This window comes from Sebastes umbrosus, chromosome 23, assembly GCF_015220745.1.
Source record: "Sebastes umbrosus isolate fSebUmb1 chromosome 23, fSebUmb1.pri, whole genome shotgun sequence".
Taxonomy (NCBI): domain Eukaryota; kingdom Metazoa; phylum Chordata; class Actinopteri; order Perciformes; family Sebastidae; genus Sebastes; species Sebastes umbrosus.
The window spans coordinates 17,765,340-17,792,527 of record NC_051291.1 but is presented as its reverse complement, the minus strand read 5'-3'; the positions used below and the strand labels follow the sequence as shown (position 1 = coordinate 17,792,527).

The 27,188-nt window shown below is 39.9% G+C and overlaps 3 protein-coding genes across 4 annotated transcripts in view; 1 reads left to right on the top strand and 2 right to left on the bottom strand.

Moving 5' to 3' along the window:
• Positions 1-958: 958 nt before the first annotated feature.
• LOC119483201 (tetraspanin-8-like) lies at positions 959-6,901 on the bottom strand. Of its 2 annotated transcripts, XM_037761314.1 has the most exons (10): positions 6,677-6,901; positions 5,866-5,931; positions 5,553-5,675; positions 5,291-5,404; positions 5,092-5,166; positions 4,886-4,984; positions 3,540-3,626; positions 2,867-2,926; positions 2,565-2,648; positions 959-2,404 (listed from the first exon to the last, which is right to left on the bottom strand). In XM_037761314.1, exons 1-10 carry the CDS (start codon positions 6,755-6,757, stop codon positions 2,300-2,302), a joined length of 894 nt encoding a protein of 297 aa, XP_037617242.1. In that variant the 5' UTR covers positions 6,758-6,901; the 3' UTR covers positions 959-2,299. The 2 variants fall into 2 exon arrangements, with proteins under 2 accessions (XP_037617242.1, XP_037617243.1); XM_037761315.1 differs by lacking the exon at positions 5,553-5,675 and having other exon boundaries at positions 6,677-6,895.
• Positions 6,902-8,807: 1,906 nt separating this feature from the next.
• Positions 8,808-15,112, top strand: LOC119482387 (ras-related protein Rab-19-like). Its single transcript, XM_037759829.1, has 4 exons — positions 8,808-9,896; positions 12,908-13,091; positions 14,147-14,250; positions 14,339-15,112. The coding sequence occupies exons 1-4, from the start codon at positions 9,702-9,704 to the stop codon at positions 14,531-14,533; spliced, it is 678 nt and encodes a 225-aa protein (XP_037615757.1). The 5' UTR covers positions 8,808-9,701; the 3' UTR covers positions 14,534-15,112.
• A 2,126-nt stretch (positions 15,113-17,238) lies between these two features.
• The window catches only part of lrrc17 (leucine rich repeat containing 17), a 32,954-nt gene continuing 23,004 nt past the window's right edge, over positions 17,239-27,188 (bottom strand). Inside the window, exons 4-5 of the mRNA XM_037761054.1 lie at positions 23,580-23,735; positions 17,239-18,202 (exon numbers count right to left, since the gene is read on the bottom strand). Of these exons, the coding sequence (XP_037616982.1) occupies positions 17,769-18,202; positions 23,580-23,735 (590 nt within the window). The 3' untranslated portion in view covers positions 17,239-17,768. The remainder of the gene's footprint in view (positions 18,203-23,579; positions 23,736-27,188) is intronic.

Genomic DNA, 27,188 nt, shown 5'->3' with positions numbered 1-27,188 from the left:
TAGGGTTTATCATCTATTAACATGATAGATCACCGAGAAAAAAAAGGTATAAAAGAACATGACAGCGACCTCTAGTCAGGCGCTGTAGTATAGGCTGCATGAAACTCCATATTGGGTGGAGGTCAAGGGTGATGGAAGGGACACAAAACAGAAGGTTTTCACCCAGGAGACCAGAGTTTGCATCCTGTGCAAAACCAACAATGTGTAGTTGTCTTTGTGTTTGTAGTTATTTTAACCCAAAACACAATTTTTTTCCTTCAATTTTACAAAGTGGGGTTTTGTTGCCTAAACCTAAAGAAGCCTCTTTGTTTGTGTTCAAAAAGTGATGAACATGTTGCTTTTAAATTTCACTTTCACAACGTAGTAGGCATAGTAGGCCCCTAATGACCCACATCTATGGTGCTTATAGTGACTGATAACGCCAATTTAATGGCCTGATAACAGTCGAATCGGGTGCTTAGGGGGTCCCCAGTAAAAAAATTGGTGTAATTTATCTTCCCTATAATTCCATCCATAAATAACACAATGACAGAATCTATGACTATTTTGGTCATGGGTTTCATACGCTTTCTGTAATAAAACATTTTTAAGCAAAAATCCTATCCAATGGGGGTCTAGTTTGTGTCAGTTTAGGGATTCTTGACATGAAAAGGTTTGGGAACCACTGGTCTAATGGATGAAATAAACCTGCCACCTTTTAGGTGACAGGCTTATTTCCCTGATATCAAGTTATTTTGTTTTATAAAAGCTGAGCAGTGTTGGGAGAAGTAACAGTAGTTCGATGTCAAAATACTTCATACTTCATTACAAAAAAGTGGAGTAAAAAGTACAATATTTCCTTCTAAAATTGAGAGGAGTAGAGGTCTAATGTAGAATAAAAAGGAAATACTCAAGTGCAAGTACCACAAAAGTGTAGTTTTTCAGCTCTAAGAAACCATTTCAAAATAAAAGCATCAAAGGAACAAGAATCACATATTTTATTCCTGCTATTTACAAAATATTACATACGTTCATTCCATAGATAAATAAATAAAAAAACAGTGTATGACTGAAATAAAAACACCATACTTTTGCAAGAACATATTGTGTATTAGGCATTAATGGTTAAAGTGCACAGGTAGACATTGGATCTGCTGTTTCAGATGAAATTCATTTGACAGTATATTAGTCACGGATGACATTTCAACCGCAGGCAGCTCATGCAGCAAGTCATATTAGGAGTGATGTGGCGTAAAAGGCTTCTTCGGTGAGAGTGGCATCAGTTGGGACATTATCGGTGACGCATTTTTCCTACAATAGCCTCTCACGACCTGTTTGCAGCGGCCTCGCCAGAATTTCTCCCAACCCCTTTGAAATCAAATTTTGGAGGCGAAATATTTGAGGATTTACTGCATGTCTACTGGATGTGCAACCAAACAGAATCCCTTCTCTTCCTCCTCCTCCTCCCAGTGGGTGTCTTTCACCCACTAAAATGTGCTTTAACAATGACTGAATGGAGTGATGAAGTTTCAAATATACATTGTGCATAACAAGACATTCGTTGTCCCGATGAGAGCTGAGGCTCATTCCGTTGTCCAACCTGATTATTTACCCAAGAAAACACATTGCTCATTAATAAATAAATGATTATATTTCAATCAATTGTAAACACTGTTTAAGAAAGGTGCTACATAAGGGTTATTAATAGTATTATTTGCTCAAAGATTATTGGTTGCGCTACTGCTGAAAATTCAATGAGTGAGAGCTTAAGACAAGTATTTAAATATGTTTAAAAGAAGTTGGTCGACAGGTGTTAAATTAATTGATTAATTTGCTAACGTTTTAGGTACAGTAGATGCAATTATAAATATCTGTCTTTTCTAAAGACTCAGTGACGTATCCAGGTATGAAGGAAATATTATCCAGATAAGACAACACTTACTGTAAATAACAAAAAAGCCGGGATCGGCTCCATCTACTCAAAGAAAAACAGATAGCTGGTTAATGCTTGGTAATAAATATATCATCTTGAACATAATTTCAGAGATATGACAAAAGCGTTTTTGTGCTGAGATTTCATTAAATTGCATTGTTTTTTTACAGCATTAAGGCAAAAGAAATGTCATTTGAAATCGATCTATGCATGTTTGATTACTTTTCAATATCAGTTACATGCATTAACAGAAAACTAACATATGTTGCTGCTATAGCACAAAATTAGCCAGGATATGGTGTACAGCATAATGTGTTTACATGTGCAAATACAAATAAGGTATGCTCGATAATAATTTTGAAGTGTGTATCAAAACATACTAGGTGACTAGAAGGCACCGGGGACATATCTGTTTGATTGGAGGAGAGCTATGAACTCCTGTTTCCTTTTGATCTGGCCCATCAGCTTGATGCTCATGACGAGTAGAACCACCTGGGAAGGGAAGCACACAAGTTACAAGCTGCTGATCTGGGATCCGATCTGACCGCCAGAACTCTTGTGTCTGCTTCATAACAGGAAGTATTTATTTGTATGTATTTGAATAATGAAAATGATCTAGGAGAGATTGCATCGAGGCAATGATTCAACGTACCCAAAATACTCCACTTCCAAATTGTACAGCCATCGCTAACGAGAATGCGAGCTTCAGTTCGGAAACATAGATCGGTAGGCAAGGCTGGGGAAAAAAGTGCAGGTTTATTGTAAAAGTAAAAGATGTTACAATGTGAATGTAGAAATAACTGATCTGGGTATACTGGGTAAGACTTTTGTCTTCCACTGTGTCCGATTACATCTACTGAAGTGTACTGTAAAACAGTTTTCACCAACATGGTGGTCAGGACCCCTCCAACAGGCTTTAATGTGAGGAGTAAATACAAGCTTAGGATTTTTTACCTCTTGATAAACATACTGGTTCTTTGGAGCCCCGAGTGTGGCGATGCCCCGTAGTCGAATCTGGTTAGGAGTACATAATATGACAAAAATGAGCTTCACTCAATGCAGGTGAAAGTTGGGTGCAACATCAATACTATGAGGACAAATTAAAATTTAAAGAACAATTCTGTTCATTTTACATCCTGGGTCTTACTTACATAGTTTTGGCCATTGCTGCTATCATACGTTGTCACTGTGATCTGCAGCCGCACTGTAAACATTTATACGATATTGTAGCGCTACCTCAAGGTTTGGCTTTAATCCCCTGAACAGGTAGTTAAGATAACAGTTTCTAAAGAAACTGTTGCCTGTTGCTACACTTGTATTTCTTTGTTTGCATAATTACCAGTATTATTGATATGTGCATAACAGACTGCCGTGGCTCTCAGGTGAAGCCAGATAAGTTTCCAGTCTGTTTGTTTTTATGAGAAAAGCTATATTTTTACGTATATCAGGATATTTGTCAGCTCTATTGTAGTAGCCTACTCTGGTCAAAACACATAGGCCTACACAAGACCCAGGTAAAAAATAAAAGTCCCATCAAGTGTCTTACTTGACTGATAGACAATGTGTGGCAAAACAGGACCAGAAATCAAGACTCACCTTCACTGCTTATATAAAGGGAGATACTCACGCATTTTCCTGGATATTGACAGTTACAGGAGGCAGGGATGGTAGAGCCCCAGTCTTTATAGCCTTCAATAAGACCACAGCACTCAAACTGGAGGAGACAAACACACACACACACACACACACACACACACACACAGACCAAGTAAGAAGTTAATCCAAAACAGATAAACCAGAACTAAATGCAAAAGCACAGCAGGCACATAAACAAGTCTGCAGATCCTTTTAATATATTGGTTGAGTTGGATTTGTAAAGGGAATGATTCCCCTTTAAGATAAGACACACCTGCTGTCTCGGCCACGCCCTACAGACTACATATAATGCAGATGTGGCCTCACTCATGTTTGATCACCAGCCATCTGAGTGCTGTGTGTGATTTGTCTGTCTGTGTTGGGGGGTTAGTTTAGAGTAAAATCCACCAAATGTCTGTATTAGACTGAGTGCCTGTCTTCTTTGGACAGCCTCCCTAGATTAATCTTCATCTCAGTCTTCTATCTTTTCAGTATTCTGGCAGTTTACCATCTAACAGAGAGAGTTAGAGCTGGTGTTTTTCTGTCTCAGGTGGCTGCTTCAAAAGTAGCCCTAAATTAGCGGTAGTCTGGCTCGCTTGATAAACCACAACGTTTTCAGCGTCCTCCTGGTCATAAACTCAGTCAAATCTGACATGATACGCATATTTTTATATTTAGTGTCATTTACACTTTCTGAGGATATCATTATCCCCGATGTCCTCGCCAATAAACGTCCAAAAATCTGCATAGAAAGCGTAGAAAAAAAGACGCTGCAGAACTTGCTTGAGAATAATCACGTTTTTAAGTTTTCTTCAGTATAAAAGAAATTCAGTGATAGTTTTCTGTACATCCGTGGGTTCATTGCAAAGAGGGACTGCTAATGGCTAATTCGGCATACTTTGAATGGTCCTAATTCCATAAATTGTGAAGAAATTGGCTAAAAACAAAGTTGTAGGCCACAGCTAGCTAGCTAACTGACTCACATTATTATATTTCCTGTTTACATGCTGCAAAGCATTATGGGAACTGTATTTCCAAAACTTGGAGCACACTTAACCAAATTTGAAGACTATTATTAACAGAAAAAATAAAAGATAAATTGCAGTGCTGACATATTTTTTTGAGATATATAAGCTTTTATAGATGGACAAATGGAACTTATAGCATTTTATTCTGTGGAGTACAAAAATAGCCTTGAAAGTAGGCTAGTTTTATTTATTTATTTTCTATCTCCACTGCACTTTGAAGGAAGAGCAATGTATTATCTGGATTGTATATTATAAAAATTTGGCCCAATGAACATCAAGTAAAAATAAATAAATAATATTAGCTGCTTACCTCTTGTTGAATACTATACAGCAGGGTTCTGTTGGCTTTGCTGGTTCCAGTAAGTGGCATCATGGACAGCAACTTGTTCTCCTCACGGACCACACGTTTCTGAGGAGGGAGAAATATCAAGAAATACTGTAGATAAAGTTGCTTTTTGATACCATACAATTACATTAAATGTTGTAAAAATCCGAATTTGTTCGTAAAAACTATACCTCATAAACATCTTGGTAACTTAGTGCTGTTCTCACAATTATTGTTTGGCTGGCTGCAGCCATCCCAGTTGCATACTGCACACATCCATAAAACAACAATAGAAAAGTGAAAGAGAAACATAATTTGCATAAAACACATTTGAACACATGCATGCAAACTGTCCTACACAGAAACAAACACACGAAGCACGCTATTTACCAGAATCAGACACCATCTCTTTCCTTTACAGGCTCCGATCACACCGAGCACTGAGAGCAGCAGGCAGCCGATCTCTACCACGTACATTATCACTACAGAAATACTGGACACCAGCTGAGGAGAAAAATAACATTTTAAAGGGATAAATGCCCTGAACAGCAATTATCATTTTATGTATGTTAATATTTTTTTGTTGTCAAATATGTATTCCCAAGATAGCATGGCTACAAAAGAGGTCAAAGGTCAGGGTCAGCTACAGCACCTGCAGATAATTCACTGTCCTGCCCAAGGACACTTCAGCTGGCAGATGCTTGCCAACATGAGGGTTTGAACTCAGGTCTTCCAGCAATATAAAAAGCTGCTGCTGTGGTGTGTTCAGGCAATACTGATGGAAGACCAAGTAAAACCATGCATTAATAATCCCCCCCAATTGTCCTCGGATGATCCAGTCAATATTTTGCTCCTTTTTTAAAGCCTGAGAAAACGGGGAGTTATTTCTGCCTCCTGATAAATAATAATATCATCTGCTAAGGAAATCCTTTTTAATCTGCTCAGAAGAACATCTGAAGTCTTACTTTGCCAGTTTGTATGAGGTCTCTATGCCAAGCGACTGTCATCGTCAACATGAAGAAGCACAGCGCCTTTTAGAGAAAGGAGCATAAACAAAATTAAGTGTGCAAGTGAAGAAAACATGAAAAAGTGTAGAAAGCTATACAGAAAGTGAAGGAAATAAGTATTTTACTTTGTTTTCCAATCTTTAAATGTTATTTTGTCAGCCACAGGACAAGTATCACCTGTTTTAAGATGTTATAATAGTTCATTTATGTGCTAATAGAAGGTAGTAGTCTACACCCAAACAGTGATATCACAGCCAAATTGAGACCTATACTGCACATCACTCTTAAATCACAGCTGAGAAATATAAACACATTGTAAACAGCAGCATAATAAAGACATTACAGATGTTCTTTGGGGGCGAGGTCAGTGTGAGGAGGGATAGAAGAGGATCCTTTTATAAATGCAATTTATAACCACCACTATGGCCTCTTTTTATATAGCCTATAGCCACCAGTGATGTTTTCCCCTCATCAATTTCTTTTTGTATAACCTTAAAAGATTTGAATTGCACTACAGAAATTGCCACATTGTAGCCTCCATAATCATATTGATGGAGGGGATTAACTGCAGCATGTTTGCATGTGCTACAGATAATAATAGCACTAGCATATTTATTATTTTTGGTTTATTATAGGCTGATTTGGGTCAAAATAACAGCAAGCAAATAAAACATTTCATCTGACAAATACTCTATACAAGGCAGTCAAATAAGGCCTCTTGGCTTACATTGCATTCAAAGGCAAGCGGATGAAATGTAGGTCTACCTACCATATGCACAGCGTTTGCAAAGATAAAGGGCCTTTTCAGGCTCATTTTATCCGCCACCACGACCACTGCGCTCCGATGCATGATGCTGCTTCTCTGGCAGGCTCCAAAAAGCCCTTTTTACATGCAGAAGGTTTATAAAGGCTATAGAGCTCTGATTAGAACTGTAAGGGCATCTATCTGTTCTGTCTATGCGCACATGACGTCACTGTGATGCTGTACTGGGAGAGGGGTCTGTGCCGCTTTCAAGTGCAGTGGGAAATATTGGTATTCGAGGAGATTAGAGCACAGGACTGATGCTCAGCCATGATTTAAAGGAATTCATTCAAGAGAGATAGCTGCGATGGGTGTGTGCATTATGAGCAGGGCCGTAGAAATACTGAGCTACTGAAGTACACCCCTTACTTAGTACCCTGGATTTGGATTTTTCTAATTTTATTTATTCAGTTAATTGATGGATTAAGATAAAATAAGATAAGATATTCCTTTATTAGTCCCGCAGTGGGGTTAATTTGCAGTGTACAGCAGCAAAGGGGATAGTACAAAAAACAAGATGCGTCAGCTAACACAGTAAAAAAGAGCTAAACAAAGTGCAACAAAATATGAACCATTTAAATAGAAGGATGTATAAAAATAGGAGCAGTATATACAGTATTGACAATAAACAGACTATTAATAAAAATTGCACAAGTGGAAAATTATATTGCACAGTGAGAATGAATGAATGAATTAATGAAATTCCACCTAAAAATATCAGGTTATTGTCAGTTTTTTGGTGTGTATGTGGTGTACTTGGAGCAGTGCTGGTTGTGGAGTCTGACAGCTGCAGGAAGGAAGACCTGTGATAGAGCTCCTTCATACAGTTTTGGTGGAGCAGCCTGTCCCTGAAGGAGATCTCCAGTGCTGAGATGGTGTCCTGCATGGGGATGGGAGTCATTCTCCATCATGGATGACAGCTTAGCCATCATCCTCCTCTCTCCCACTACCTCCACTGTGTCGAGGAGGCATCCCAGGACAGAGCTGGTCTTCCTGATCTCTCTGTCTAGTCTCTTCCTCTCCGCTGCCGAGATGCTGCTGCCCCAACAGACCACTCCATAAAAAATGGCTGATGCCACCACCGTGTCATAAAAGGTCTTCACACTTATTTTGTTTCAAATGTTGTCATACAATTTTGCTAGTAATAAAAGTAGTCAGATTTATACATGTTGGGTATAAAAAATACTTGACTCACTAACTATAGAATGTAAGATTCCCTCAGGTTTCCAAAAGTCACACATTTAAAAAAAAAAAAAAATACAGAGGAAACGACCTCAGTGACCTTAAACTGCCTTTAATATGAAGCTATTGTTTGTTGTCATTTTACGCAGCTCTTAATAAAGTGGGATATCAGCTTAAAATCTTTCACACCCTCTCTGCTATGTTGTTTTCATATTCAAACCAAACATTTTGCTTTAACTCTATGACATAAGTCATAAAACACCTAGTATTTCTCTCAACAATGACAGTAGAGGGTGTGCAAAGTAACTCTCCGAGTTTGGCTAAGCATTGTTCAAATTGGCGGAACTTCATTTTAAACTTTCTTAAACTAAAAGATACAGCATTGTTTCATCATACAATGTCATTGAATAAGCCAGAGAACATGCCATAACATTATCCTAAATCCAAAAGCAATTTTGAGGGGAAAGACAAGTCAAGTCAGCAAACTGACACACTGACAGCTGTTGTTACCTTACCGGTTTCTGGACAATATTTGTCATTGTTTTGTGTTGTTAATTGATTTCCAATAATAAATATATACATACATTTGCATAAGGCATTTGTCCACTCCCATGTTGATAAGAGCATTAAATACTTGATAAATCTCCCTTTAAGGTACATTTTGAACAGATAAAAAATTTGATTAATGTGTGATTAATCGCAATTAATTATGGACAATCATGCAATTAATCACGATTAAATATTTTAATCGATTGACAGCCGTATGTGTTTGCACTCTTTAGTGTGACTGATGCACTTTTACTGGCCAATGACTGCATTTCCCAGGATCCCACAGCCATAATGGGGCTGGGCTACTTCCCTAGAACAGGTAGGGCAGGTTTCTATTGTTTTCACAGGTGCTAGTATGAAAAGAGAGAGAGAGGGAGTGAGAGACGGAGGAGGCTATAAGGCAGTAAGAACAGGAAAAACTGATGACAGAAGGAGGCAGAGAAACCGGTGGAGGAAAAAAAAAAAACCTGACACGTGTGAAAGAACAGCAGGTGCATCGGACAGGAACCTGGATTACACACAAGGATCTTTTTAGATTCTATTTTATTTAAAGGAAGGCCTTTTTTTTTTCCAGCTAATGAGAACCTGTGCCAGAGGATAACAAGGATGGGATGTGTGCTCATGCTTTCTTTTGCTGTGGGCTACAGAAATGGGTCAACACCTGAGAAGGAACTGAAAGGAGAAGCTGAGACCGAGGCAGTTTTGTCCTGCTGAAAGAGCACCAGAGGGGAGAGACAGACTGAGACAGAGAGAATGCAGAATTCACCTTTTAGGTTTTAGTTATTGAAAAACAGGCACAGTTGATTCTTCCAGATAGCTGCTGTGTGCCTACTTCATAATGTGTATGCCTCTACCCTCTAAATTGTTCAAATTTTAGACCATTTTATTTTGAAAATATTGCCGAGGTAAATGGCTTATCAGGCACTTTCTAACCTTTGAACAGCACCATTTTTCATCTTGACAAACAAACTTTCTAAACCATAAACTAGTTTTACAGGCTATATGTGGACCAGTGTAGCTAAATTTAACCTGCTGCTGGGACTCTAGCCTGGTGACCAACTGTAGCTTTCACTACAAGCAGGGTTTTATTGTATGAAACTTCTCAACATAAATGCATTTTGGATTCATTTTCCTTTCCTTTTGAATCAGCCTTTATTCAAGCAAAAATAAAACCCTCAAAGTCCAAACATCCCGAGTGATCTACAGTAGAAGAGTGGGAGCACAAATTCACATCCACAGAAGACACAGCTGTACCTCCACCATGGAGGCCCTAGGACTTGAGCATGATGACTATTTTGACTTCCTGTTTAAGATCATCCTGATTGGAGACTCTAACGTGGGGAAGACCTGCGTGGTTCAGAATTTCAAATCAGGGATTTTCTCAGAGAGACAGCAGAACACCATCGGAGTGGATTTCACTGTGCGGACCGTGGATATCGATGGGAAGAAAGTTAAGGTTAGCACTGGATGTTTGAGTTTGTTTGAGTGTGTTGAGGGACATATGTCTTTTGGGGGGCATGTGTGTGTTGAGGTTATGATAAGAATATAAAGTATAGAATATTAAATCACCCATATGCAGACCTTTCTGTGCAACCAGCTATAGATTCTGTAATTTTTTAAATACAGCAAATATTGTAGTCACTGAAGCCATTGGGCATACCAGCACGCGACTGTAGATGTCAAGGTTTGGCATTAGAAAGGGATACAGAAAGACTTATCTTAGGTCTTGAAAAGCCTTAAAATGCATTGAATTCAGTTTCCTAAAAGGCCATTGTAATGTATTAAAAAAGTCTCAAGTAATAAAGGCAGGAATGCTAGATAAAAACACTTAAATGATCATTCCTAATTGGTTTATCTATCCATCCGTTTGGCTTATCTGGGTTCAGGTTCAGTTGTATCATAAGGAATTATTGTTGTATACCTCTGGGAAGTATGAAAAATAATGTGATATAGTAATACATAATTCTAGGCAATATATCATCCCTACCGTTTTCCATCGTATTTTCATGCTTTGGCCCTGTATGACTCTGAAACCGGGTTAAAAAGGTATAAGGTCAACCATGCAGAAACCCTGACCAGGCTCCAGTAATGCCTGCTAAATGCCTTGATCCTTATCATGGGTGCTGTAGAGTGACAATGACAGTCTGTGTAGCATGGGTACAGGCCGCTTGGTGAAATATTTAATGAGAAGTATGACATAAATTGGAAAAAGCAACTGTAAAAGTCCGATTTGATGGACTTTTCTAGATTTAGGAATAAATGAAACCACAGGGCACCTTTCACTGTGGTGTCAGTGTCAGTTAGACTCAATCCAAAAACCAGTCAGACCAGCCGCTCACATGAAGGACCGGTCCTTCAGGTTTGTTCTGCTCAGGCATTTGGGCGGACAAAACAAAACCCCTAATGGCTTCTCCGTGCCGTCATTAAAATTAAAGAGGAACTAATAGATTTAATTTCTACTTTTCTAAAGATAGTATGTGCAAAACACGTTCTCATCCCAACTTGTCACGTACTGATGCTACCTGAGTTCATCTGGTCTGGATATATCAAAATGTACTACTATGTTTCTATTCAAGTCACTTGGTTTATCTGTAGATTTGTCATAACCAGGGGGAAGGAACAGGCTGTCACTCAACACATATAGTGTAAGCACACCTACACCAACTGTATTGTTCTGTTGACAAGCCAGTTACATGACTGCACAATAAAACTCATGACATGCTGTCTCATCTCAACAAATGGAGGCATAAAGGTTAGAGAAATCAGCTTGTGACTGGAAGGTCATTGGTTCAAATCTAACTCCAACTGCTCCAGTGGAGCTGCTCCGTGGCCAGCAGATCAGACTGCTGGTAGCTACTGGACAGCTTCCAGATTTTAAAATGATCAGGGCGTTCCTGAAAAAGTGAACATTGCTCTCAGTGAACTGAACTGAACTGCAATTCAGCAGGAATAGATAGATAGATACAATATCTACGTCACAGTTAAAGCTGCAGTGGGTAGAAATGGAGCAAATATGATTAAATCCTGACAGTAGTGTATTAGACAGGTAATCTGAAAAAAAAGCATGTGTCTCTGTGTTCTCTGGTGCTCCTAATGGCATCTGCAAGATTTCACAGACCGGAGGAAAACAACCAATCAGAGCTGATCTGGAGTCTGCAGTCCAGCTGCCAATCACTCGCAAACTCCGATCAAACGGTCAAACTCGGCAGCGCTGATCAAATATGAATCAATATTCTGTTAATGTAATGCCTATTTCGCCTTAAATGTTTTCAGAAACATCTTGTAGTGTACTATTTAGCTGTAAAATGAGAAAGTTTGTGACCCGGGAGCCATGTTGAGATCTGTTGAGGAAATACCAAGCACCGCCCACCAGCCAGAGCACAGCCAATAGGAACGCTCTCTTTCTGAAATGACCTGTGATTGGTCAAAGTCTCCTGTCACAGGCTATATGTTTTAAAGCCTGATAACAGAGCCATGAGGAGGTGCAGAAATCTAGTTTTCTCTCAGATCACTTGAATTACAATATGCTGAAAGGTTATTAAGGAATTGTTGCCCAATGATGCCAAAAAGTATTCTGCCTAGTATTCAGCGCTGCCTAGTTTGACCGTTTAAGAGACCTGTGATGACATCTGTTTCTATGAATCAGCGATACACAATATAAGGTCACCATAAGGTTGTGAAAATAACACACCAATAAGCCTTTCACACCGAAGGCTGAACCAGGGTTGAACCAGTGTTGATTGTATGTTTGAAAGGGTTAACCCGCGGCTTTGCGACCCTTGGTCGAAAGGTGGATCAGACCAGGATTGATTTCAGTGTGAACGGCACATACCAGGGTCTCTAACAACCGGGGCGGGAGGGTTCGAGTCCAAACAATTACAGCTCCTGTTTGTGTGTTTACCTCAACTCCTAACTAACAATTCAAGCCTGAGGATGTTTGTAATTGAGTCACTCGGTATTAAATACTTTTATATTTTGTATTTCTTCTTCTTCTTCTATCTTTGGTGACCAGCGGCTGTACAGCTGTGCCTGTTTTTATGTCACATTCCTTGAATTTTCAGTTGAATGAAGCTCTTGTGAGTTCTGTCTGCAGGAAACAGCAGAATCTGTCTTTTTAAAAGGTCTATGGTCAGTGTTGTATAATTTTACAGGTTCATATTCAGAGATATAAAGATGGGAGCTTTTATTTAATTAATAAAACCTAAAATAAATGATGCTATGGCTTAATTATCTGGCTTTAAGCTTGTGCAGATGCACAAAAGCAGACACGGTTCAAACCATCAACACTGGTGTTGAAAACAAACAGAGCTGGTGAGTTTAGATTGGTTGCTTTGACAGCCGTTACCACGTCGACATGGTCTGTCAGATGCTCAGGGAGTATTCTGCAGAGGGACACATGGAATCTGACACACTATTTCCCGTGTGTGTGTGTGTGTGTGTGTGTGTGTGTGTGTGTGTGTGTAACAGATGCAGGTGTGGGACACAGCAGGTCAGGAGAGGTTCCGTACCATCACCCAGAGCTACTACCGCAGCGCCCACGGCGCCATCATCGCCTATGACATCACACGACGCCCGACCTTTGACTCTGTGAATCACTGGATCAAAGAGGTGGGGATCTACGGAGCGAGCAATGTAGTGCTGGTTCTCATAGGTGAGTGTGGATGTGACATGTTAACATGTGACATCCATGAATACAGTATTTGAAGTGATTTGAATAAGAGGGTGGACAAAATAACAGAAACATTTGAAAATATAATGCAATAAGAGCATGTCAGAGGTGTAGGTTTAATGTGGTGTTGCTGTAGTGAATTGGTTTATACCATACCGTCACTACCAACTGAGGAAAGGAATATACAATGTGCCGGTCTCTGTTGTCAGGGAGCGTCCTGTGGCACATGGGGTTCCTTGAAGGTCATTTAAGGTGATCTTTTGAACTTTAGTGCCTTGGTGAGGCTTGTTAAATGTTTTTTTATTAACATAAGTGACATTTATTTTATTGATGTATGCAGCAAAACCTCAGAGGATATATAATCTACATTTTGAGTATGTCTTGAAAATATGCAGAACCATCACAGCTCTTTTTACCCCTTGTACGTATGGTTGTAATACTCAGCTATGGTACTTTCTAATTTGTACAAAGGGCATCATATCTAACTCAACTGAGTAAAAATACACAATTTAACAATTTATTTTGGGTTGGCTTCATGCAAACAGACTTGTGGAGCTTGACTTAGACCTCTAAATTGTGTTAGCAACTACCTTTCCACTGAGCATACTTGAAATGTATCAAGCATCACATAACATACTTCAAATTTGATCTCAAGCACTTGATGTTTGACTAAGGAAAGAAATCAAATCAAACTAAATTTCAAACCTTAAATGCAAGTTAAATAGAATCAGAAAAACAGAGTGAAGCGAGTGAAAAGGTCAACAAGTGTGGAAAGTTTAAGCTTTAAATTCACTGGATCATTTCTATTACAACAAAATGACTTCAAACACATGGCTGTGAGTATCACACTTTAAAAGGAACAGTGTGTAGCATTCAGGGGGATCTATTGGCAGAAATGGAATATAATATAAACTAGAATCGTACTCTGTGCCCAAGTACGATTAACAGAACTTTGGTCATACAGACAACTTGGTTATTTAAGGTCACCTTGAGGTATTGTGTTTGCATCTCTCAACTTCCTGATTGTCTCCACGTAGGTAACAAATGTGACCTGGAAAAGGAACGCCAGGTTCTGTTTGAGGAAGCCTGCGACCTGGCTCAGAACAACGACGTACTAGCTGCTCTAGAGACATCTGCAAAGGTAATGAGCAATGCTTAGTTACGCATGTAACAACACAGAGGAGTTAGAAATGTTATCTAAAGTTCTCCGTCTCCTTCTCCATGTCTAGGAGAGTCAGAATGTGGAAGAAGCCTTCCACATGATGGCCAGAGAGCTGCTGGCTCGTAACGGCCTCAACGTCCAGCATGAGGACGCAGGAAGCGGCAACACACCTCGCCTTCTGCTCCGGTCCAACTCTCGGCCAATTGACGGATTCGCAGCTGCCTACGCGGCACAACCAGAGGAGAAGAAGACGTGTTGCTGATTGAATTGAAATGTGGATAGAGGACAGAGAGGAGGAAGAGAATGAAGGACACTTTTCATCATGAATGTTGGAGAAGAAGATCCAAAGACGCATGGATGTGGAATAAGGCTGGCAAGGCCTCAAGAATCTTTGCATTGAGGAAGCAAAGAATTGTATTTTCTGTAGCTTACCTGCTCTGAGAGAATTGTTGGCTGGTGCCACAAGGACAAACATGTTTAGTAATGGGGGAGTAAGAGACAGTGGTGACGGGTGAGACAATCTCATTTATATCAGCTATACCTGGACAGTTTTTTTCTCCTGCTGTTTGACTCTTGTTATTAATTTTTTTAAAGTTTGCACTACTAACAGTAATCAAAATCTGGACGTATAGACTACGGCATTAATATGGTGGTTAGTTACCACAGCGTATAAGCATTCCAAACATCCTCAACACCAGCTGGCCTCATCCGTGTTATCCTTAAAGGTGCAGTGTGTAAGATCTGGCGACATCTAGCGGTGAGGTTGCGGATTGCAACCAACTGAAACTTCTCCTGCGTGCCAAGCATGTAGGAGAACTACGGTGGCTGACACATAAAATGTGAAAGGCTCTCTCTAGTGCCAGTGTTTGTTTGTTTTCCGTTCTGGGCTACAGTAGAAACATGGCGGCCGGCTCCGTAAAGAGGATAGATAGATATAAACGGCTCATTCTAAAGCTGGAGACATGCCAACCCAACATCAGAGAACTAGCGGCGATGAAGTCCGCCTGTTGCGTAGCCTCACGTCGCATTTGTTTTGGCCGACGAGTTGCACCTGAACACACCGCAAAGACTACAGCCGACGGACAGTTAGCACGGACGTTCTGTGCCTGCGTGAGATGAAACAACTCTCCCTACCAGCAGGTGGTGGTAGTCTGTATTTGTCATTCAAAAATGGAAACCGGAAGACCGAAGAAGTGGATATACAAGCCGTTGTTATGATGCGTACATGAAGCAAAGTGGCGTTTCCCGACAATTTTCACACCACTCTCACTCACTACTTAGCTTCATTCCAGATGGCCATGTCGCTGTGAAAATATCCGTGTATTGGAATGATCAGATGAGACAAAGATGAAAAATGAGAAGAGCCTTCTGTGTTTTTCCTCTTGACTTTACTCGTTGGCTTGCTTTCCTCACTTCCCTTTCTCTTCTCGTGCACTGATTCGTTTAAGCTGAACAGCCAATCAGAGTGATTTCTCTCACCGACGAGCGCCGCTGCCGATTCAACACGCTGAATCGGCCGAAAAAAACTCCAAAACGGGCAGACTAGAGCCGATGGTGTGGGACACACCGAAAAAACTAGTCTGACGGCCGATAATTATACTCTAAAGATTACATACTTACTGATATTATATTCCATTTCTGCCAATGGATCACCCTAACTGCTACACACTGTTCCTATAACACAACAACGTTCTTTGCATTGTATTTTGTCAAAATGCTGTCTTCATGCTTCGCTCTGCCGATAAAACTTTTTTTTTAAATCTGGGAAAGACTATTAGATGTTATTATAGCACAGAAGACTCCGAGTATTTCACCTGTTGCGGTGCCTGTATGACGAGCTGTGATCCTCTGCTGCTGCTGCGCTCCGGATGAAAACGTGCTGGACAACCTGCTGCAAGCCAAAAGACTGTGAATTATGAATAAATAATGATGTCTTACATTGTCCTAAATGTATATATAATAAGCTTTGAATGTGGACCACTTGATTGTGAACACTAGAGGGCACTGTGCTGTTACACATGATCTATAGCTGCAGGTTGGTTGCTCCTTGCCTCAGACAATAAATACCAAGGTGATTTAAAACATCTGCGACTGCACTAAGAAGCAATTACCTACGTTTGCATGCAACCCGGTAAACAGGAAATCACTTTGCAAACCTTTAATGCTGAACTTTGCCAAAATCACTTCCTGCCAACACGGCAGTCGAGCTGACGAGGCTCACATCCAGGCTATAATCCATCTTTGTGCCTAATGCCAAATTGGCAGGCCTTATTTAAACACCAATCTGGAAGTCATGTAGCGAGACTTGCACTGATTGTTATTTTTCTTACACTGATACAGTTAATCCGCCTTAATGATTCAGTTAAGAGTGGAACAATGGTGGGAACAATCCAAGTGTATAGCCTCATCCTTTATCCCAAATCTGACAAGCATTAGCCTAAATGATCAATCTATGGCTATAAAATCATTTTATTCATTACTTGTTTTATTGGAGCGACAAAAAAGTTCTGCTAAATTGTCATCTGGTGACAGCGGGAAATGAATTATCCTGGTTTTAAATGGTCTCTGGGCCCAAAACATGACATAATGAGAGGAAGTTGGCTGTTGTGTGTTGGTCTCCAGTACACTGGGTGGCGCTAGTTGACAACCGGTGAAAACTGTGTTTCCTGCCATTGGCTTCCAAATTCCTTTCTTGGGTGCACGTTAAACCTTTTGAATGCTGAAATTAAACCTGTGGGCAGTATTTGATTTGGATGCCAAGTACCATTTTTATGATTTGGCACACTTAACAATGATTATGAGTCATGATGCACTTGGTAAACTCCCAGTAAGGTGTATCTGGAAACTTACATGACCTGTATGATGCAATACACCTGCTTAGTTGCTGGTTAACTGGTGGCAGTGTGGGTCAAAAAATACAGTATGTCTACCTACATTTTTACCTTCCATCATGTCTGACCAAACAAATTGTCAGAAAAAATAAACCCAACTTTATTTCCAGAAAACAGGTAGACAATGTCGTACATTAATTAATACAAAAGAAGGACCAAAAACTACTTTTTAGAACAAAAAAAAAGTATATCCTGAACTCAATTATCAAAATGACTGTAACAGAAAAGAAGGAGAGCACCTGCAGTTCATTTTGTGGGAAATTCAAAGTTATTAGATCTGATACAGACTGGGTTGGGAATGTTCTGCAAAAAAGATAAAAACAAAAGCTCATGTGGCATCTCCTAAACATTTGTTAAAAGGTAAACTTAGCAATATGACATTGCAACTAACAATCTTTGAAGAAAATGTCCCAAAATGTGTTTTTTCTGTTATCCACACAAGATGGAAAATGTTGATTACTAAAAAGACAAAATTGTACTTTTACACGTCACATTTTTTATCTAAACATCAAATCACTGAGTCTACCTTTATTAATTCATTCTCAGCCTCTCCGCAGACTTGCATTTTAATCTCTTGACCTCCATACTAAAGCACAGTCCGCTGTTCTAACTCAGCCTGATGATCTCAAACTTGTTGAGCTTCTTCTTTTTCAGGGGCCGAGGCAGACGCTCGTCAACCGTGTCCCCTACCAACTCCTGTGCTTCATTGTCCGTCCCCCCTTGTCCTCCCTGTCCCGTATCCATCCCTTCAATTTGTCTATCCTTGGGACACTCCCCGTTGTAGGTCTTGACGTAATCCACGACGCGCCAGCCCCTGAACTCCTGCGGATCGGAGCAGATCAGGCCAGTGTAGAAGACGCCGGGGTGGTGCTTGAGCCAGTAGATCAGGTAGTGGATGTTGTAGTCGCAGATCCAGGGGTTGTTCTCCAGCGAGAGCTTCCGTACAAAGTAGAGGTCCTCCAGCACACCGTACTGGAAGTAATGGAGGCTGTTGTTGGACAGGTCGAGCTCACGGAGGTACAGCAGGCCTGCGAATGCAGCTGGGAGGGGAAGAAAAGTTGAACAAAATAAGTTGGCATCTCGTATTGCTGCCTAAATGCTAAAAAGTTCATCCTGTCTGCCGACACTTCCTGTTTTTTAGCAAACAGTTGCTTATTTACGCATCCTGCAGACATAGTGCAACATGAGTATTCACTTGAAATAGTGTTCCTGGCTGCCTGGCAAATGTAAGCTAAATATTCACTTTTTAACTCTTAATTTGGTCTCCACCAACTCCTGACGCAATAAGCTGCTAAATGCTTCACTTTCTTCACAAGCTAGTTCGTAACATTGTCCGTCTACCGTATTTTGCTTGGCTGGTATAGCGTATAGTGGGATTATCAGAGCTTTTTCTCATCAAACTGCGCTGATGAGCTGTGAGAGTGAATCAAAACCGTATAACCAAACAACGTATCCTCATACAACGGTTCGTATTTCTTACGAAAAGCTATTCCTCATTTTTCGGGTTTTCCTACGAATGTCCTACAACATGTGACAAACAATTTACACTTATGCATACAATCTTTTCAAAATAAACTTCCATTTTAACAGGAATCAAATTAGTTAGGTAGTTTAGGAAAAGATCGTGGTTTGGGTTAAAATAGGGGTTAGGGTTAGTGGTGTTACTTAAGTATGGAAGTTACGCGGCAAATAAACCAACGTTAACTTCAGGTTTCACACGGGGTACGAACGCCACTCTCATGGGTGAAAGTCTGGTATTTTTTGACCCACCCTTCCACCCCGACCTCCTGCCTACACGGAGTTTGTCGCTCTTTCTACTTCCTGGTTCACAATTACGTGGATTACATAAAAATTGATTTTGTGGGATATATAAGAATTACAGTGCATTACTCATAACGGTGTATGAGAACAGCCTGAACCAAAACAATGAGCTGAAGGATGCCGAAATACTCCACAAGAGCTGAAGGAAACTGCAGATTTGGATGATTTTCTGTGGGTCACATTGTTGATAGTGCAGCTTTAAGAATGTCATTTTTGGGACAATCCACCTTTTAAGTTACATTTTAACACATGTAACTTCAGAAGTTGTTGCTGTCCAATGAAAAATGGGGAGAAATGGGAACCGTATGTCCAAAATGTAAACTTTTATTTAAAAAAGATGACTGCTGAACGTCCTTAAAAGGTTCCAGATGTTGATATCAGTCTGTGTAATGAAAGGACAGTGGAGACTGCTTCACGCTGTCCAGTAGCCTTGGGCCTAGCTTTGATCTTAACAGAGCGGAAGAGAGGAAGGGAGGAAAACGGGAGGAGGAGGTGGAGGAAGAAGAAAAGGAGGAGAGTGTGTGGAACATATAAAGAAAACTACATAAAAATATAGCAAGGATAAAGACATCACTGAGACAGAGACATGAAAGAAGAGGAATGGACGCTGGGGAGTATAATCCTTCTAAAAAATCAATCTTTAAGCATTGTAACAGATACTGTTACTGCGATCTCGTCATTCAACCATAAAGATGACACAGACAGAGGGAACTATAGGAGAGATGGAGCGACGAGGGAGGCCTCTATTTAACCTCCCCTCCGCTGTCTTATCTCTGGACTCATGAGACATATGACCCTCCCAGATGGACTACTGGTAATTAGCTTTTTTGAGCCACTACGGCCACAGGAAGCCCAGTGTTGTCTACTTTTCCTCCCCATGAGCATATAGTGTAAGTCCACTGGCCATGAGAAAAGCTATTCCTTTTATTGACCACACTTCCCTCAGCTAGTTGGTATGACATGTCAAATCCACCATGATTCTTCTCTCCATCTGTTCTTCGTTTCACAGCATCCTTATCTCACCATCCTCTGAGACCACTGTCAACGTTTTGTCATGGAAAAAAAATGCAAGCAGAGAGCTCTACATTACACCCTAATCTCTAATTACACCCGCTGAGGATAAAGCTTTAAACCCAGTCATCAATTTTTCCAGCTTTAATGCACATGTTTTAACGTTCTTTGCTTAAAAACGCAACCCTCGTCCGGCCACAGCAGAGGTGATAAATTAGAGGTTTTACCCCCCCCCAAGGCTTGCCCCCCTCTGGGCTGATGTCGGCAACAAGTCTGCATAACAAATAAACACGATTTCAAAGCCTCTAGTTGCCATAACGACAGATATATCAATGTTGTATAAGTCCCACTGTTGCATATGTGTCTGCTGCTACGTTGTTGCTTCAATTACAGTAACACAAAGAAGATGCAGGCTTCTACAGGGACTTGAAGACATTTTTGCAGAGTTTGGAGTTCCAGATGGGTGTGGACCCCACATTGATACGATTCCTAAAATATCAAGTTATTAGTCATAGGAAAGTGCGCTAAATTGACCTTTAAATATACTGTACTCTCTTGTGACTAAATTATTGTTTTATTGTCTATTTTGAGGTTTGTCCTGCGCGGAAAAACCACCGCAATCTGGCACAAAACTAATCCAAAACCAACAATGAAAGACTAATGTGCATCTATTAGTAATAACCAGTGTGCCAGCGTTTTGTTCACATGTGGGAGTGTGACCAGAGTGAGAAAGAAACATGAATGGAAAATGCAACACAAACAACCTCTTGAAAATAATCGTAAATATGTTTTAGTTTACTCCAAAATGTGAATTTGATTAGAAGGAGCGATCATGATTGAGACCGTATGTCAACCAGCTCTCAGAATTACACGTAATTTCATTCTAAGTTTCCAACATAGTCTTGGACACACTGGGGCGAGCTGCAGCAGATTGTTTGCATGTGTTGCAGGCTAATGAAGACAACTACAAGGTTTTGTAAAGGATTCCCTCCTGGGCAGGAAGACGTGAGCCCAGACATCATTAGCCCTCGAGAGAGTAATGAGTCTGCACTTTTTTTTTTTTTTAATGGCACAAGAGGCAGAATTGCTATTCAGAGCAGATTTTTCTGCTGCAGTAAAATTGATCTTTTGAAGACTAAATTCTCTTGTGCTTCCCTGATGAATCCTCCTAAACTTTTCCTTGATCTCTATTTAGAATGGAGAGTCATATATTTTGTTATTGGTGTTGTTAAATGGGCTTTATTTTGTTGTTGGTGCCAGTATTTCTTTATCATTTTTGTCATCAATTTTTGAAGCTTACTTCTAGTTTTAATTTCCTTTGGTGGAAATGTTGGAAATTTTCCAAATTGGTCAAACATTTGGCTGAAAAGTTTGTTTTTCTTTGGGCACATGGGACTTCTGTTTTTGCAATAGACTCCATTATATTTTAGGGATAAAACTGTAGTTCCATGTACCCAAAGACCAGTATGATAAGAAAATGGCTGTATCTCAAAAACTACAAGGAGCACAATCAAGTATTTGGTATCTATGAACTCATAACAATTTGAATATCAAAGATATGCACACATATGTTGTGTGAGAATTTTTTTTCATATGGGAAACATTTAACAATGTTAGCATTTTTCCTCATTTAAAACAAACAAACAATCCTCACTTTGACCATTGATAAAAGTGTATTTTTTCCTGTGATCTAAAAAGTTAGATACTTGTCCGTATCAAATTTCAAGACTCTTGACCCATCAGAACAAATGTTGGCATTTTTTTTTTCCTTATCATATTAAATATATGTCACCGTATGGCACTCTATAGCCTTCAGACTTTCTGTAGACCGGACTGAGTTGTTTTCTGTGTTTTGGGTTTTCTGTACTCGGGTTTTCTTCAGGTGTTTCTGTACTGGCTTTCCCTCCTTTGCCCATCTACACACCTGATCTGAATCAGTCTCGTTAGTCCTTTCCTGCTCCCAGAGTTCAGCCCAGCTACACACCTCCTCTGAATCAGCCTTGTTAGTTCTTCCGAACCAATCAGCTCCTTTCTTGTTCCCAGTGTTTTTCCCCTGCCCATTCCTCAGCCTAATCACCTCATTTCCCTCACCTGAGCTTCTCCGCCCATCTCTCCACCTGTACTTCATCCTCTCACCAGATCAGTTTGTATTTAAGTCCTGGTTTTCTGGATCCTTGATTTTGTCATGAGAGTTTCTGTTCTGCCTTGCGTGCATTGGAGATTTAATAAAAGTTATTTCCTCCAAGTTCCTGTTCTCTGATCCTGTTGTGATCTCCTGCATTTAGGTCCAGCTGCTCCACTCACTCTTCCTGACAAAATATAGTCTTTGGGCACAAATGGGTGGTTCCCAACCTCTTCTCGCTGGTGACAAAGAAAAGTCTATTTGCGACCCCCTCATCACCATGTTGTGTTCTGTTTGAATCATTTTTAGAGCATGGAGATGAAAAATTATCCCGTAGAGGAGAGGAAATCTATCCATCTACACACTGCTCTGAATCAGCCCTCGTTAGTTCCTCCCAGCCAATCAGCTCCTTTCCTGCTCCCAGTGTATCCCCCCAGCCAATCAGCTCCCTGCACGTTCTCCTGCCTATAATCAGCTCATTCCCCTCACCTGGGCCCATCTCTCCACCTGCACTTCATCCTCTCATCAGATTAGTTTCTATTTAAGACCTGGTTTTCAGTTCCCCTCTTCATTTTGTTGTGAGATGATCAGGGTTGCTTTGCCTGCACCAAACCTTGAATTTAAATTATTTGCTGTTGCCTGTAATCTCCTGTGTTTGGGTCCACCACAAGTCAACATGGACTTATTTGTCACGTAACTTCTGTACTTAAGTAACACCTCTTCTGTAGTTATTTTAACCCAAACCACAATCATTTCCTAAGTAGTTTTTTTGCCTAAACACTGCAGGTGCACTGATCCCTGTTGCTGGACATTCATAGGAAAACCAAAGAAAAATGATTTTTCGTAAGATATAAGAGCCGTTGTGTGAGGATACCTTGTCCAGGTTGTGAACCACTAGTTTAACACATGGTTGGGTCACTTTCTTCAGTAAGAAGTGGCAATCTCGAAGATTTTCATTTAAATAAATGTCTGTTAAGTCCCTTAAATGAGGTAACACAATGGCGATTGAGCCCACTGATTAAAGTATTGCAATATTTATATATTTGCAGTATCATGAGATATGTGTCTGTGGTGACATTCCCAGAAAAAAAAGCTTTTATACACACAACAAATAGAACTATGCACACAAGTCTGAAAACATGTAGCTCATGTGCGTACAAAGAGTCTATTTCTATGTTCATGTATCAACAAAAGACTCCAGACTGCTAAACTTTGAGCACATTTCCATTGTTTTCACTCAAATAGAAATTCTAAATCAACCAGGATTGACACTTTAACTGATAATGTAAGCAGATGCAAAAGTACTGTTGAAACGGTAGTTTAACTTTGGAACTATGTCTGTTCTGTTGACCCTATTACATGATTTTAATGACCACGTGCCAGCCAATCAGAGACAAGTGGCCATGGTATAATGCATTGAAGTGTTCAGGTGTGTGTGTGAGGTGTAGAAGGGCGAGGCTTACCTGTGTCTATACGGTGCAGGCTGTTGCCGCTCAGGTTGAGCAGCTTGAGGTCTTTGGACAGCAGGAACTGTTTGGGCCTGAGATGTTTGATGGTGTTACAGGACAGATCCATCTTCACTATGTCAGACGGCAGGTCAGACGGGACGTTATTCAACTCTGCGAAGAAGGGAAAAACAAAAACATAAAGTTATTCTGTGAAAGAAGCACACAACAAATAAAGATGAATTCTTGTATTCCTGCCGACGGGGTCGAGGCAGATGTGTAACAACAACAAATGAAATCAGAAAGTGCAAAGCTCCAGGATCGGCAGGAGAGCCGGAAATCCAATCTGTCTGCGTCTTTATACATTTTCAAGATGTTGTGTGGGTTGTGTGCACGCATTTAACCTTTTCAAGATGGAGTCAAGTGTGACAGCATGTATAACAATAATTCACTTCGGTGCCAAAGGGGGAAGTGTTTCCAATCTCTTCCAGTGTTCCCAGCCTCACACACACATTTCCCCCCCAGTACGAGTGTCTGTCTTTTTTATAAGACTATAATGTACGTGATTCCCACATTCTCACCGAGTTTTAAATCAAAGTCCCACGCTGGAGGACATTTCACAAATGTTGTCCCTACAATGTTGGGGACGGTTAGAGTTAAGATTTGTCACTATCAACACATTTTGTCCCAAAGTTAGAAACAACAGAGCTGAAGCTTGAATCTAGACCCCTTTTGGAGCAGACGATAAATAGATCCAGATTCAGGTCAAGACCCTTATTGCAAAACTTTTGGCAGTTGGTAGAAGCCTTTTCAATTGGAGGTCACATCTGCCGTGCCAATCAAGGTTCAGTTGTGTTTAAAACTGAGTAGGTGGCCACGGCAACCTGTATCATCAAAATGAACACGGGTGATTGTTTTTAAAGCAGTTTGCAAAGAGGTTGCAGATGATAGGAAACATGACCATGTTTAGGTAACGAATACTGTTTATTTCGATATAAAATCACTGCTTTATTTTGTAGATTTAGAAAAAAAAAGATTGTGTACGATATGTGTGTGGTTGGGCATTCATGCGTGCATGCATTTGGATTTGTTTCCTGAGTGTATTTATTTACACGGACTGCATAATTTGCTGAGAAGAATGCTTATGGACGCTTTTATAGAGCAGATGTCGCCGTCTTTATGCACGTGCTTTACTGCCACAGATGTTGTAATGGCACCATAAATCATCACCGACTTTGAGAAAATATAATCACTCTCGTGCACGCGCAGGACACACGTGCACAGGATGCACGCAGATGTAGCCGGAGGAAATGTAGTCATTATTGTTTAGTGATGTGATGGCTGATGGCTGATGGGTGTGCAGCAGCCAGAGACATTTACAAAGGCAGGAACCGACAAGTTATCAGTGGTTGTAGTGTAAAGGGATTCCCACAATGCCTTAGGTGTACATGTGTCTGCATCTTCGTCCAAGCAAATTTTCCAGATTAGAAAAAGTTGAGAAAATGCTGGCATTTAGACTCAAATTCCCAGGCTCCCTAGTGTGAAATCAGACTACAACCCTTAGAGCCAAAGACAGATCCTCCCTGTCCAAGAGTGATGCATCTGTGGTCTTCTGTGTTTTACAGTGATTGAGGTTAATCTCCCACACTGTGTATTCAGTAGTGACAAAAGGCTTAGACCGACCGTGACCAGTAGGACCTATTTTCCCAGCCGATTAGACTGTTATAAATAGGCGTTACCAGTCACTATAAGCACCATAAATGTGGGTCATTAGGGGCCTACTACGTTGTGAAAGTGAAACTTAAAAGCAAAACATTCTAACACGTTGTAAAACTGCATGAAACCTTACGTTTTGAATACAAACAAAAAGGCTTCTTTAGGTTTAGGCGACAAAACTACAACTTCACTCCTTTAGGTTTAGGCAACAAAACACAAGATTCACACCGTCTATACTACAATGTCTGACCTCCGTTTCTGCTCTTGTCATGATTTCTACGGTCCCTAGAGGTTGCTGTCATGTTCTTTTATATCTTCATTCGGTGATCTACCATGTGAATAGATGATAAAGCCTACTAGTGGGTGCAGTAGGCCCCTACTGACCCAAATCTATGGAGCTTATAGCGACTGATAACGCCCATTTAATAGCATGACAACAGTGTAATCAGCTGATTTTCTTGAAGCTGACCCAAAGATGGAAAGCTTATCTTTCGTACTCTCTTGATTTACTGTGTCACGTATCCCTCGCTCTGTTAGCGTTGCTTCCTGGAGCCAAATGTGTTTTCAAGGAAGTCCAGCATTTCATCAGGAGCCTCCTGTGATTTTTAATGGAGCAAATCATTCAGATAAAGTGTGTCCTACTTTAACATCTGTGCTTCCACAGACTGCTGAATGAATAAACACACAGAGAGAAGGAGAAACGGAGAGAACATGTCAGGAAAAGTGAAAGTCATTCATTCATAACAGGGTGTTTTTTTTTTTTTTTACTGAATCTGCTGAAGTCGTTATTTCGCTGCAGATGTCAACATCTGTCCCTCTTGGGTTTGTGCTTTGCTACCTGAGAAACTCTCTGCGTGTTTCGTCTGACAACGCCTCTGCTATGAATCTAGTTTGGACCATCGGCTATTATATTTCCGAGTGATATCATCATTTATTCTACGGAGTCTCAACTATAGCATCTGCTTAATGTTAAAGTGCCAGGTTTGAATTACTTTCTGCAGCCATTTAGTCCGTCATTTGCCAAAACATCCCATTATTAGTTATGTAGGCCGTGCATTAGTGTAACGCAGGGATTAGGCATTGCAGTAAATGTACAGCAGTATTTACATAGTTTGAAAAGGTAGAGCCACGATTTAGTAGAAGTGCAGAACATTAATCTTGATAGATATATCTATCTATCTATCTATCTATCTATCTATCTATCTATCTATCTATCTATCTATCTATCTATCTATCTATCTATCTATCTATCTATCTATCTATCTATCTATCTATCTATCTATCTATCTATCTATCTATCTATCTATCTATCTATCTATCTATCTATCTATCTATCTATCTATCTATCTATCTATCTATCTATCTATCTATCTATCTATCTATCTATCTATCTATCTATCTATCTATCTATCTATCTATCTATCTATCTATCTATCTATCTATCTATCTATCTATCTATCTATCTATCTATCTATCTATCTATCTATCTATCTATCTATCTATCTATCTATCTATCTATCTATCTATCTATCTATCTATCTATCTATCTATCTATCTATCTATCTATCTATCTATCTATCTATCTATCTATCTATCTATCTATCTATCTATCTATCTATCTATCTATCTATCTATCTATCTATCTATCTATCTATCTATCTATCTATCTATCTATCTATCTATCTATCTATCTATCTATCTATCTATCTATCTATCTATCTATCTATCTATCTATCTATCTATCTATCTATCTATCTATCTATCTATCTATCTATCTATCTATCTATCTATCTATCTATCTATCTATCTATCTATCTATCTATCTATCTATCTATCTATCTATCTATCTATCTATCTATCTATCTATCTATCTATCTATCTATCTATCTATCTATCTATCTATCTATCTAT

What these genes read in the sequence shown, in the direction of transcription:
- LOC119482387 (XM_037759829.1), top strand. Translation starts at nt 9,702, where the DNA reads ATGGAGGCCCTAGGACTTGAGCATGATGACTATTTTGACTTCCTGTTT. An exon ending in TCGATGGGAAGAAAGTTAAG is followed by an intron (nt 9,897 to 12,907) that starts GTTAGCACTGGA and finishes TGTGTGTAACAG; the next exon opens with ATGCAGGTGTGGGACACAGC. An exon ending in TGTAGTGCTGGTTCTCATAG is followed by an intron (nt 13,092 to 14,146) that starts GTGAGTGTGGAT and finishes GTCTCCACGTAG; the next exon opens with GTAACAAATGTGACCTGGAA.
- LOC119483201 (XM_037761314.1), bottom strand. Translation starts at nt 6,757, where the DNA reads ATGCATCGGAGCGCAGTGGTCGTGGTGGCGGATAAAATGAGCCTGAAA. An exon ending in TTGCAAACGCTGTGCATATG is followed by an intron (nt 5,932 to 6,676) that starts GTAGGTAGACCT and finishes TTTCTCTAAAAG; the next exon opens with GCGCTGTGCTTCTTCATGTT. An exon ending in TTGGAAGTGGAGTATTTTGG is followed by an intron (nt 2,405 to 2,564) that starts GTACGTTGAATC and finishes TTCCCTTCCCAG; the next exon opens with GTGGTTCTACTCGTCATGAG.